Below are 14,634 nucleotides of genomic sequence, written 5' to 3' on the forward strand. Positions count from 1 at the left end.
TTCGTCCCCTCCCCCACCCTATGATCCACTTCCGCTTCCATGGCTCCATCCGCTGCCAGATCCACTCCCAGATATCTAAAACACTTTACTTCCTCCAGTTTTTCTCCATTCAAACTTACCTCCCAATTGACTTGACCCTCAAACCTACTGTACCTAATAACCTTGCTCTTATTCACATTTACTCTTAACTTTCTTCTTTCACACACTTTACCAAACTCAGTCACCAGCTTCTGCAGTTTCTCACATGAATCAGCCACCAGCGCTGTATCATCAGCGAACAACAACTGACTCACTTCCCAAGCTCTCTCATCTACAACAGATTTCATACTTGCCCCTCTTTCCAAAACTCTTGCATTCACCTCCCTAGGAACCCCATCCATAAACAAATTAAACAACCATGGAGACATCACACACCCCTGCCGCAAACCTACATTCACTGAGAACCAATCACTTTCCTCTCTTCCTACACGTACACATGCCTTACATCCTCGATAAAAACTTTTCACTGCTTCTAACAACTTTCCTCCCACACCATATATTCTTAATACCTTCCACAGAGCATCTCTATCAACTCTATCATATGCCTTCTCCAGATCCATAAATGCTACATACAAATCCATTTGCTTTTCTAAGTATTTCTCACATACATTCTTCAAAGCAAACACCTGATCCACACATCCTCTACCACTTCTGAAAATATATATATATATATATATATATATATATATATATATATATATATATATATATATATATATATATATATATATATATAGATATATATATATATCCATGGGGATAGTGGAGAAAGAATACTTGGGGGGGCTGGAAATGGGGGGCTGGAAATCTTCCTTTCTCGTTTTTTTTTTTCATTTTCCAAGAGAAGGAACAGAGAATGGGTCAGGTGAGGATATTCCCTTAAAGGCCCAGTCCTCTGTTCTTAACGATAACTCGATAACGCAGGAAATGGCGAATAGTATGAAGGAAAGAAGAAAGACATACCGAAACATATACATATATACACATGTACATATTCATACATGCTGCCTTCATATATTCTCACATCCATTACCAAAGGGGAATTAAACGCAATGATTTCCCAAGTTCAATTTCGTATAATGATTACATCATTAGGGGAGATATAAGAAAGTAATGTGACAGTGAGATGATTAATAACGAAGAGACGTAGCTAGGACGCCATTTGATAAACACCTGACTACCCAAATGGAGGTCTGGTGCGTTGAAGTCTGGCAACATGCATCCCACAATGATGTCCACATAATATATTTCATGACACGTATGTTTCCAAACTTGAACGCACCAGACTTCCATTCGGGACGTTCTTCGTCTGTTTCCTGGCGTTACCTCGCTGATGCATTTCCCTCATAAGATATCTCCTTTTTCATTCTATCAATTGTTTTGAACCCGGATGCATAAAGTACACAGCATTCAATGACTTAAATGAGCTCCAGAAATACAGATCAGATTTGAATCGTTGCAACAATGCCTGCTGACGCGATAATGGGAGACACACAGACTGAGTGTTGTGCTTCAGCGCAAATAGCTTCAGATAGTCAGAAAAAGTAGTTGATGTTTGATGTATTCTCCTCAGAGGGGAAAAATGGTGTGATGTATGTTTTTTACAACCATTTTTCCCAGTGTGTTTGTTAGTATTGCTGGCCTTACGAAACAGACCCAATGTATCACAATGTCTCTTTCTCTGCTGGGCCACGGTCTTGGTAAGGCCAAATTCCCGTTGCCATTTACGTATCCACCTGCACACAGTTGACACACTGGCTCCAGTGGTCCGAGCGACGGCACGGTAAGACATGCCACCCAACCACATATGCACAAACCTGACTTGGTTACTCACACCTCTCATATTAGACTTATGAAACCACATCTTTATTGCCAGATCTGAAAGTAAAATAAGACAAGTGTGAGTGATACACCACTAGATTATTTTTCAATATGAAACCTGACCAAAAGATTTTGAAAAGAAAATCATATTCACAAAATGTGTTTAGTGTTCATAAATTTTGGGTTAAATATTTTTTTTGGAAACATATGTGTGAATACACCTATAGGAGTAAAGATATGGTATATATGTACAAGGCTAAGAGACTGGGCAACACGAGAATAGTAATGAAACACACACACACACACACACACACACACACACACACACACACACACACACACACACACACACACACACACACACACACACAAACATACATACACACATTAATAAACTAGTTCAGTCTTCCCCACGTGTATATACACATGGTTACCACAGTCAATTTACATAGCGCAGGTATATGCAGAGGGAAGGCATCTACCAACAGTAAGGGTTAAAGGCTCTGGAATTCTCATTTTCCATGTCCTTTGGATTCTTTCTCCCTTCATGCCGTGCAAAGTGACTAGTCATTATTTGATATGGTGGGAATATCATATCTTGAAATTAAGAATATACTTAATATTAGAGCCTCTATATGGGGGGGGGGGATCATATTGGCAACCCCACGGTACTGATCGGTGCCCAGGGGAAAGAAGCCAATTATGGATACTCTTGTAGTATTGTTTAGCAAGTAAGGAGCAAAGTATCATATTGTAAGAATAATGTATGGACTTAGCACGTAAAATAACCCATGACAAGTATCATGAGTATAGCTGTAGGTTGGTTATAGAAATTGAATTTTACGGGACACGTATTCGTCCATAGCAGCTTCTATATAGGATTACGCCATGCGCTCAATTATGAACATACAGTGATAGTTTAAAGTAATGTCACCATGAAAATTTACCGAGTGTGCAAAAGTGACAAAGTAAAGTGGAAGGAAAAGTGACAAAATGAAATGGTGATGTAAAAACCAGGGAAACCACAATGATCGTCTTGGCAACCCAACGTGATTTCAAGTCACGCATTACACAGACGAGACGCAGTGTGTCAGTCAGTAAGTACCCTACCTCCTTGGAGACAGTTACCCAGACCGGGGGGCATAGCATTCAACATCCACTGACAAAATCGCGGTAAGATATACAGTAAGTTATATAGTGTGCATGGCTCTCCCCTCTATGAGGGTAATGAGCCAATAATGTACCTACAAGAGACACTGATAACTTCGATTCCAACAGGGCAGTTTGAGTGGGCCGAATATCCCGGCCGATCCTGGTCCAGCCTAATCGAACAGTACGACACCAGTCAGGGTCCCAGCTGGGAAGAGTCTTAAGGACGTGCTTGACCCAGCGCCTTTGTAGGAAACGCAAGCACAAATCGACCTGACGTGGAGTACAAGGGCCAATTGCTTGGTCACAGACACACTCATGAATATCATAAACTATCAGTAATAATCTCTATCAAGTACTACTAGCAGTAACAACGCAACGACCGTATTCTTCTTTTCTTTTGTATGTGTATTGTATCTATTGTTTTATTTTTTCTTTCGAAACCCGATATATGTATACATATACATATATGTATTTTTTTTTTTTTATACCTCGTCGCTGTCTCCCGCGGTTGCGAGGTAGCGCAAGGAAACAGACGAAAGAAATGGCCCAACCCCCCCATACACATGTACATACACACGTCCACACACGCAAATATACATACCTACACAGCTTTCCATGGTTTACCCCGGACGCTTCACATGCCTTGATTCAATCCACTGACAGCACGTCAACCCCTGTATACCACATCGCTCCAATTCACTCTATTCCTTGCCCTCCTTTCACCCTCCTGCATGTTCAGGCCCCGATCACACAAAATCTTTTTCACTCCATCTTTCCACCTCCAATTTGGTCTCCCTCTTCTCCTCGTTCCCTCCACCTCCGACACATATATCCTCTTGGTCAATCTTTCCTCACTCATTCTCTCCATGTGCCCAAACCATTTCAAAACACCCTCTTCTGCTCTCTCAACCACGCTCTTTTTATTTCCACACATCTCTCTTACCCTTACGTTACTTACTCGATCAAACCACCTCACACCACACATTGTCCTCAAACATCTCATTTCCAGCACATCCATGCTCCTGCGCACAACTCTATCCATAGCCCACGCCTAGCAACCATACAACATTGTTGGAACCACTATTCCTTCAAACATACCCATTTTTGCTTTCCGAGATAATGTTCTCGACTTCCACACATTTTTCAAGGCTCCCAAAATTTTCGCCCCCTCCCCCACCCTATGATCCACTTCCGCTTCCATGGTTCCATCCGCTGACAGATCCACTCCCAGATATCTAAAACACTTCACTTCCTCCAGTTTTTCTCCATTCAAACTTACCTCCCAATTGACTTGACCCTCAACCCTACTGTACCTAATAACCTTGCTCTTATTCACATTTACTCTTAACTTTCTTCTTCCACACACTTTACCAAACTCCGTCACCAGCTTCTGCAGTTTCTCACATGAATCCGCCACCAGCGCTGTATCATCAGCGAACAACAACTGACTCACTTCCCAAGCTCTCTCATCCACAACAGACTTCATACTTGCCCCTCTTTCCAAGACTCTTGCATTTACCTCCCTAACAACCCCATCCATAAACAAATTAAACAACCATGGAGACATCACACACCCCTGCCGCAAACCTACATTTACTGAGAACCAATCACTTTCCTCTCTTCCTACACGTACACATGCCTTACATCCTCGATAAAAACTTTTCACTGCTTCTAACAACTTGCCTCCCACACCATATATTCTTAATACCTTCCACAGAGCATCTCTATCAACTCTATCATATGCCTTCTCCAGATCCATAAATGCTACATACAAATCCATTTGCTTTTCTAAGTATTTCTCACATACATTCTTCAAAGCAAACACCTGATCCACACATCCTCTACCACTTCTGAAACCACACTGCTCTTCCCCAATCTGATGCTCTGTACCTGCCTTCACCCTCTCAATCAATACCCTCCCATATAATTTACCAGGAATACTCAACAAACTTATACCTCTGTAATTTGAGCACTCACTCTTATCCCCTTTGCCTTTGTACAATGGCACTATGCACGCATTCCGCCAATCCTCAGGCACCTCACCATGAGTCATACATACATTAAATAACCTTACCAACCAGTCAACAATACAGTCACCCCCTTTTTTAATAAATTCCACTGCAATACCATCCAAACCTGCTGCCTTGCCGGCTTTCATCTTCCGCAAAGCTTTTACTACCTCTTCTCTGTTTACCAAATCATTTTACCTAACCCTCTCACTTTGCACACCACCTCGACCCAAACACCCTATATCTGCCACTCTGTCATCAGACACATTCAACAAACCTTCAAAATACTCATTCCATCTCCTTCTCACATCACCACTACTTGTTATCACCTCCCCATTTACGCTGTTCACTGAAGTTCCCATTTGCTCCCTTGTCTTACGCACCCTATTTACCTCCTTCCAGAACATCTTTTTATTCTCCCTAAAATTTACTGATAGTCTCTCACCCCAACTCTCATTTGCCCTTTTTTTCACCTCTTGCACCTTTCTCTTGACCTCCTGTCTCTTTCTTTTATACTTCTCCCACTCAATTGCATTTTTTCCCTGCAAAAATCGTCCAAATGCCTCTCTCTTCTCTTTCACTAATACTCTTACTTCTTCATCCCACCACTCACTACCCTTTCTAAACAGCCCACCTCCCACTCTTCTCATGCCACAAGCATCTTTTGCGCAATCCATCACTGATTCCCTAAATACATCCCATTCCTCCCCCACTCCCCTTATTTCCATTGTTCTCACCTTTTTCCATTCTGTACACAGTCTCTCCTGATACTTCCTCACACAGGTCTCCTTCCCAAGCTCACTTACTCTCACCACCTTCTTCACCCCAACATTCACTCTTCTTTTCTGAAAACCCATACTAATCTTCACCTTAGCCTCCACAAGATAATGATCAGACATCCCTCCAGTTGCACCTCTCAGCACATTGACATCCATATATATATATATATATATATATATATATATATATATATATATATATATATATATATATATATATATATATATATATATATATATATATATATATATATATATGGACCAGGCAGTATGATACAGTGGTTAAATTGATGAAAACTACTATTGACGTTTGTGTAAATAAATTATACATTTCCCTTTTCCATACCCAGAGGTTGAACCATTATGTGACATTCATTTTTCATTTCATTTCAAGCTAGAAGTTTCAGTTTTCTAAATCATTTCTTATATTTTTCATATGTATATATATATATATGTGTGTATGTGTGTGTGTATGTGTGTATATGTATGCATATATGTGTAAATATATATATGTATATATATATATATATATATATATATATATATATATATATATATATATATATATATATATATATATATATATATATATATATATATATATATATATATATATATGTATATATATATATATATATATATATATATATATATATATATATTATCCCTAGGGATAGGGGTGAAAGAATACTTCCCACGCATTCCTCACGTGTCGTAGAAGGCGACTAGAGGGGACAAGAGCGGGGGGCCAGAAATCCTCCCCTCCTTGTATTTTAACTTTCTAAAAATGGGAAACAGAAGGAGTCACGCGGGGAGTGCTCATCCTCCTCGTAGACTCAGATTGGGGTGTCTAAATGTGTGTGGATGTAACCAAGATGTGAAAAAAGGAGATATAGGTAGTATGTTTGAGGAAAGGAACCTGGATGTTTTGTCTCTGAGTGAAACGAAGCTCAAGGGTAAAGGGGAAGAGTGGTTTGGGAATGTCTTGGGAGCAAAGTCAGGGGTTAGTGAGAGGACAAGAGCAAGGGAAGGAGTAGCACTACTCCTGAAACAGGAGTTGTGGGAGTATGTGATAGAATGTAAGAAAGTAAATTCTCGATTAATATGGGTAAAACTGAAAGTTGATGGAGAGAGATGGGTGATTATTGGTGCATATGCACCTGGGCATGAGAAGAAAGATCATGAGAGGCAAGTGTTTTGGGAGCAGCTGAATGAGTGTGTTAGTGGTTTTGATGCACAAGACCGGGTTATAGTGATGGGTGATTTGAATGCAAAGGTGAGTAATGTGGCAGTTGAGGGAATAATTGGTATACATGGGGTGTTCAGTGTTGTAAATGGAAATGGTGAAGAGCTTGTAGATTTATGTGCTGAAAAAGGACTGATGATTGGGAATACCTGGTTTGAAAAGCGAGATATACATAAGTATACTTATGTAAGTAGGAGAGATGGCCAGAGAGCGTTATTGGATTACGTGTTAATTGACAGGCGCGCGAAAGAGAGACTTTTGGATGTTAATGTGCTGAGAGGTGCAACTGGAGGGATGTCTGATCATTATCTTGTGGAGGCTAAGGTGAAGATTTGTATGGGTTTTCAGAAAAGAAGAGTGAATGTTGGGGTGAAGAGGGTGGTGAGAGTAAGTGAGCTTGGGAAGGAGACTTGTGTGAGGAAGTACCAGGAGAGACTGAGTACAGAATGGAAAAAGGTGAGAACAATGGAAGTAAGGGGAGTGGGGGAGGAATGGGATGTATTTAGGGAATCAGTGATGGAGTGCGCAAAAGATGCTTGTGGCATGAGAAGAGTGGGAGGTGGGTTTATTAGAAAGGGTAGTGAGTGGTGGGATGAAGAAGTAAGATTATTAGTGAAAGAGAAGAGAGAGGCATTTGGACGATTTTTGCAGGGAAAAAATGCAATTGAGTGGGAGATGTGTAAAAGAAAGAGACAGGAGGTCAAGAGAAAGGTGCAAGAGGTGAAAAAGAGGGCAAATGAGAGTTGGGGTGAGAGAGTATCATTAAATTTTAGGGAAAATAAAAAGATGTTCTGGAAGGAGGTAAATAAAGTGCGTAAGACAAGTGAGCAAATGGGAACTTCAGTAAAGGGGGCTAATAGAGAGGTGATAACAAGTAGACGTGATGTGAGAAGGAGATGGATTGAGTATTTTGAAGGTTTGTTGAATGTGTTTGATGATAGAGTGGCAGATATAAGATGTGGTCGAAGTTGTGTGCAAAGTGAGAGGGTTAGGGAAAATGATTTGGTAAATAGAGAAGAGGTAGTAAAAGCTTTACGGAAGATGAAAGCCGGCAAGGCAGCAAGTTTGGATGGTATTGCAGTGGAATCTATTAAAAAAGTGGGTGACGGTATTGTTGACTGGTTAGTAAGGCTAATGTATATATGATTCATGGTGAGGTGCCTGAGGATTGGCGGAATGCTTGCATAGTACCGTTGTACAAAGGCAAAGGGGATAAGGGTGAGTGCTCAAATTACATAGGTATAAGTTTGTTGAGTATTCCTGGTAAATCATATGGGAGGGTATTGATTGAGAGGGTGAAGGCATGTACAGAGCATCAGATTGGGGAAGAGCAGTGTGGTTTCAGAAGTGGTAGAGGATGTGTGGATCAGGTGTTTGCTTTGAAGAATGTATGTGAGAAATACTTAGAAAAGCAAATGGATTTGTATGTAGCATTTATGGATCTGGAGAAGGCATATGATAGAGTTGATAGAGGTGCTCTGTGGAAGGTATTAAGAATATATGGTGTGGGAGGCAAATTGTTAGAAGCAGTGAAAAGTTTTTATCGAGGATGTAAAGCATGTGTACGTGTAGGAAGAGAGGAAAGTGATTGGTTCTCAGTGAATGTAGGTTTGCGGCAGGGGTGTGTGATGTCTCCATGGTTGTTTAATTTGTTTATGGATGGGGTTGTTAGGGAGGTGAATGCAAGAGTTTTGGAAAGAGGGGCAAGTATGAAGTCTGTTGTGGATGAGAGAGCTTGGGAAGTGAATCAGTTGTTGTTCGCTGATGATACAGCGCTGGTGGCTGATTCATGTGAGAAACTGCAGAAGCTGGTGACTGAGTTTGGTAAAGTGTGTGAAAGAAGAAAGTTGAGAGTAAATGTGAATAAGAGGAAGGTTATTAGGTACAGTAGGGTTGAGGGTCAAGTCATTGGGAGGTAAGTTTGAATGGAGAAAAACTGGAGGAAGTGAAGTGTTTTAGATATCTGGGAGTGGATCTGGCAGCGGATGGAACCATGGAAGCAGAAGTGGATCATAGGGTGTGGGAGGGGGCGAAAATCCTGGGAGCCTTGAAGAATGTGTGGAAGTCGAGATCATTATCTCGGAAAGCAAAAATGGGTATGTTTGAAGGAATAGTGGTTCCAACAATGTTGTATGGTTGCGAGGCGTGGGCTATGGATAGAGTTGTGCGCAGGAGGATGGATGTGCTGGAAATGAGATGTTTGAGGACAATGTGTGGTGTGAGGTGGTTTGATCGAGTAAGTAACGTAAGGGTAAGAGAGATGTGTGGAAATAAAAAGAGCGTGGTTGAGAGAGCAGAAGAGGGTGTTTTGAAATGGTTTGGGCACATGGAGAGAATGAGTGAGGAAAGATTGACCAAGAGGATATATGTGTCGGAGGTGGAGGGAATGAGGAGAAGTGGGAGACCAAATTGGAGGTGGAAAGATGGAGTGAAAAAGATTTTGTGTGATCGGGGCCTGAACATGCAGGAGGGTGAAAGGAGGGCAAGGAATAGAGTGAATTGGAACAATGTGGTATACCGGGGTTGACGTGCTGTCAGTGGATTGAATCAGGGCATATGAAGCGTCTGTGGTAAACCATGGAAAGCTGTGTGGGTATGTATATTTGCGTGTGTGGACGTATGTATATACATGTGTATGGGGGTGGGTTGGGCCATTTCTTTCGTCTGTTTCCTTGCGCTACCTCGCAAACGCGGGAAACAGCGGAAAAAAAAATATATATATATATATATATATCTGGAGGAAGTGAAGTGTTTTAGATATCTGGGAGTGGATCTGTCAGCGGATGGAACCATGGAAGCGGAAGTGGATCATAGGGTGGGGGAGGGGGCGAAAATTTTGGGAGCCTTGAAAAATGTGTGGAAGTCGAGAACATTATCTCGGAAAGCGAAAATGGGTATGTTTGAGGGAATAGTGGTTCCAACAATGTTGTATGGTTGCGAGGCGTGGGCTATGGATAGAGATGTGCGCAGGAGGATGGATGTGCTGGAAATGAGATGTTTGAGGACAATGTGTGGTGTGAGGTGGTTTGATCGAGTAAGTAACGTAAGGGTAAGAGAGATGTGTGGAAATAAAAAGAGCGTGGTTGAGAGAGCAGAAGAGGGTGTTTTGAAATGGTTTGGGCACATGGAGAGAATGAGTGAGGAGAGATTGACCAAGAGGATATATGTGTCGGAGGTGGAGGGAACGAGGAGAAGAGGGAGACCAAATTGGAGGTGGAGTGAAAAAGATTTTGTGTGATCGGGGCCTGAACATGCAGGAGGGTGAAAGGAGGGCAAGGAATAGAGTGAATTGGAGTCATGTGGTATACAGGGGTTGACGTGCTGTCAGTGGATTGAAGCAAGGCATGTGAAGCGTCTGGGGTAAACCATGGAAAGCTGTGTAGGTATGTATATTTGCGTGTGTGGACGTGTGTATGTACATGTGTATGGGGGGGGGGGGGGGTTGGGCCATTTCTTTCGTCTGTTTCCTTGCGCTACCTCGCAAACGCGGGAGACAGCGACAAAGTATAAAAAAAAAAAAAAAGAAATATATATATATATATATATATATATATATATATATATATATATATATATATATATATATATATATATATATATATATGTATATCTATTTATTCATTTATCTATATATATTTTTTTGTCGCTGTCTCCCGCGTTAGCGAGGTAGCGCAAGGAAACAGACGAAAGAATATCCCAACCCACCCACATACACATGTATATACATACACGTCCACACACGCAAATATACATACTTATACATCTCAACGTATACATATATATATACACACACAGACATATACATAAATACACATGTATATAATTCATACTATATGCCTTTATTTATTCCCATTGCCCCCTCGCCACACATGAAATAATAACGCCCTCCCCCCTCAGGTGTGCGAGGCAGCGCTAGGAAAAGAAAGAAAAGGCCACATTCGTTCACAATCAGTCTCTAGCCGTCATGTAATAATGCACCGGAACCACAGCTCCCTTTGCACATCCAGGCCCCACAGAAGTTTCCATGGTTTACCCCAGACGCTTCACATGCCCTGGTTCAATCCATTGACAGCACGTCGACCCCGGTATACCACATCGTTCCAATTCACTCTATTCCTTGCACGCCTTTCACCCTCCTGCATGTTCAGGCCCCGATCACTCAAAATCTTTTTCACTCCATCTCTCCACCTCCAATTTGGTCTCCCACTTCTCCTCGTTCCCTCCACTTCTGATATATATATCCTCTTGGTCAATCTTTCCTCACTCATTCTCCCTATGTGACCAAACCATTTCAAAACACCCTCTTCTACTTTCTCAACCACACTCTTTTTATTTTCACACATCTCTCTTCCCCTTATATTACTTACTCGATCAAACCACCTCACACCACATATTGTCCTCAAGCATCTCATTTCCAGCACAACCACCCTCCTGCGCCCAACTCAATCCATAGCCCACGCCTCACAACCATACAACATTGTTGGAACCACGATTCCTTCAAACATACCCATTATTGCTTTCCGAGATAATGTTCTCCACTTCCAAACATTCTTCAAGGCTCCCAAAATTTTCGCCCCCTCCTCCACCCTATGATTCACTTCCGCTTCTATGGTTCCATCCCCAGCCAGATCCACTCCTAGATGTCTAAAACACTTTACTTCCTCCAGTTTTTCTCCATTCAAACTTACCTCCAAATTGACTTGACCCTCAATCCTACTGTACCTAGTAACCTTGCTCTTATTCACATTTACTCTTAACGTTCTTGTTTCACACACTTTACCAAACTCAGTCACCAGCTTCTGCAGTTTCTCACATGAATCAGCCACCAGCCTTGTATCATCAGCGAACAATAACTGACACACTTCCCAAGCTCTCTCATCCACAACAGACTGCATACTTGCCCCTCTTTCCAAAACTCTTGCTTTCCCCTCTCTAACAACCCCATCTATAAACAAATTAAACAACCATGGAGACATCACACACCCCTGCCGCAAACATACATTCACTGAGAATAAATCACTTTCCTCTCTTCCTACATGTACACATGCCTTACATCCTCGATAAAAACTTTTCACTGCTTCTAACAACCTGCCTCCCACACCATATATTCTTAATACCTTCCAGAGATCATCTCTATCATCTCTATCATATGCCTTCTCCGGATCCATAAATGCTACATACAAATCCATTTGCTTTTCTAAGTATTTCTCACATACATTCTTCAAAGCAAACACCTGATCCACACATCCTCTACCACTTCTGAAACCACACTGCTCTTCCCCAATCTGATGCTGTGTACATGCCTTCACCCTCTCAATCAATACTCTCCCATATAATATCCCAGGAATACTCAACAAACTTATACCTCTGTAATTTGAGCACTCACTCTTATCCCCTTTGCCTTTGTATAATGGCACTATGCAAGAATTCCGCCAATCCTCAGGCACCTCACCATGAATCATACGTGCATTAGATAACCTTACCAACCAGTTAACAATACAGTCATCCCCTTTCTTAAAAAATTCCACTGCAATACCATGCAGACCCGCTGCCTTACGGGCTTTCATCTTCCGCAAAGCTTTTAATACCCCTTCTCTGTTTACCAAAACGTTTTCCAAAACATTTACCAAAACATTTACCAAAACATTTTCTCCTCTCTCTGGGGATAGGGGAGAAAGAATACTTCCCACGCTTTCCTCAAGTGTCGTAGAAGGCGACTAAAGGGGACGCGAGCGGGGGGCCAGAAACCTTCCCTCGTTGTATTTTAACTTTCTAAAAGGTGAAACAGAAGAAGGAGTCACGCGGGGAGTGCTCATCCTCCTCGAAGGCTCAGATTAGGGTGTCTAAATGTGTGTGGATGTAACCAAGATGAGAAAAAAGGAGAGATAGGTAGTATGTTTGAGGAAAGAAACCTAGATGTTTTGGCTCTGAGTGAAACGAAGCTCAAGGGTAAAGAAGAAGAGTGGTTTGGGAATGTCAGGGGTTAGTGAGAGAACAAATGCAAGTTAAGCAGTAGCACTTCTCTTGAAACGGGAGGGATGGGAGTATGTGATAGAGTGTAAGAAAGTAAATTCTAGACTGATATGGGTAAAACTGAAAGTTGATGGAGAGAGATGGGTGCATATGCACCTGGGCATGAGAAGAAAGATTATGAGAGGCAAGTGTTTTGGGAGCAGGTGAATGAGTGTGTTAGTGGTTTTGATGCACGAGACCGGGTTATAGTGATGGGTGATTTGAATGCAAAGGTGAGTAATGTGGCAGTTGAGTGAATAATTGGTATACATGGGGTGTACAGTGTTGTAAATATAAATGGTGAAGAGGTTTTAGATTTTTGTGCTGAAAAAGGACTGGTGATTGGGAACACCTGGTTTAAAAAGCGAGATATACATAAGTATACGTATGTAAGTAGGAGAGAAGACCAGAGAGCGTTATTGGATTACGTGTTAATTGATAGGTGCGGGAAAGAGAGACTTTTGGATGTTAATGTGCTGAGAGGTGCAAGTGGAGTGATGTCTGATCATTATCTTGTGGAGGCGAAGGTGAAGATTTGTAGAGGCTTTCAGAAAAGAAGAGAGAATGTTGGGGTGAAGAGAGTGGTGAGAGTAAGTGAGCTTGGGAAGGAGACTTGTGTGAGGAAGTACAAGGAGAGACTGAGTACAGAATGGAAAAAGGTGAGAACAAAGGGTGTAAGGGGAGTGGGGGAAGAATGGGATGCATTTAGGGAAGCAGTGATGGCTTGCGCAAACGATGCTTGTTGCATGAGTGGGAGGTGCGCAGATTAGAAAGGGTAGTGAGTGCTGGGATGAAGATGTAAGATTATTAGTGAAAGAGAAGAGTGAGGCATTTGGACGATTTTTGTAGGGAAAAAATGCAAATAAGTGGGAGATGTATAAAAGAAAAAGGCAGGAGGTCAAGAGAAAGGTGCAAGAGGTGAAAAAGACGGCAAATTAGAGTTTGGGCGAGAGAGTATCATTAAATTTTAGGGAGAATAAAAAGATGTTTTGGAAGGAGGTAAATAAAGTGCGTAAGACAAGTGAGCAAATGGGAACTTCAGTGAAGGGGGCTAATGGGGAGGTGATGTGAGAAGATGGAGTGAGTATTTTGAAGGTTTGTTGAATGTGTTTGATGATAGAGTTGCAGATATAGGGTGTTTTGGTCGATGTGGTATGCAAAGTGATATATATATATATATATATATATATATATATATATATATATATATATATATATATATATATATATATATATATATATATATATATATATATATATATATATATATATATATATATATATATATATATATATATATATATATATATATATATATATATATATATATATATATATATATATATATATATATATATATATATATATATATATATATATATATATATTCCTATGAGTCCATGGGGAAAATGAAACATGAAATGTTCCCAAGTGCACTTTAGTGTAATAATCACTTCATCAGGGGAGACACAAGAGAGGAATATAACAGTCAGTTGATATACATCGAGGAGACGAAGCTAGGACGTCATTTGGTAAACATATATATATATATATATATATATATATATATATATAT

General features: G+C 40.9%; 1 protein-coding gene across 1 annotated transcript in view; it reads right to left on the reverse strand.

Moving 5' to 3' along the window:
• The window catches only part of LOC139758858 (glutamate receptor ionotropic, kainate 2-like), a 146,677-nt gene that overhangs the window by 99,410 nt on the left and 32,633 nt on the right, over window positions 1-14,634 (reverse strand). The window contains exons 3-4 of the mRNA XM_071680723.1: window positions 2,347-2,457; window positions 1,687-1,917 (exon numbers count right to left, since the gene is read on the reverse strand). Coding sequence (XP_071536824.1) covers window positions 1,687-1,917; window positions 2,347-2,457 — 342 coding nt within the window. The remainder of the gene's footprint in view (window positions 1-1,686; window positions 1,918-2,346; window positions 2,458-14,634) is intronic.

This window comes from Panulirus ornatus, chromosome 31 (genome assembly GCF_036320965.1).
Source record: "Panulirus ornatus isolate Po-2019 chromosome 31, ASM3632096v1, whole genome shotgun sequence".
NCBI lineage: Eukaryota > Metazoa > Arthropoda > Malacostraca > Decapoda > Palinuridae > Panulirus > Panulirus ornatus.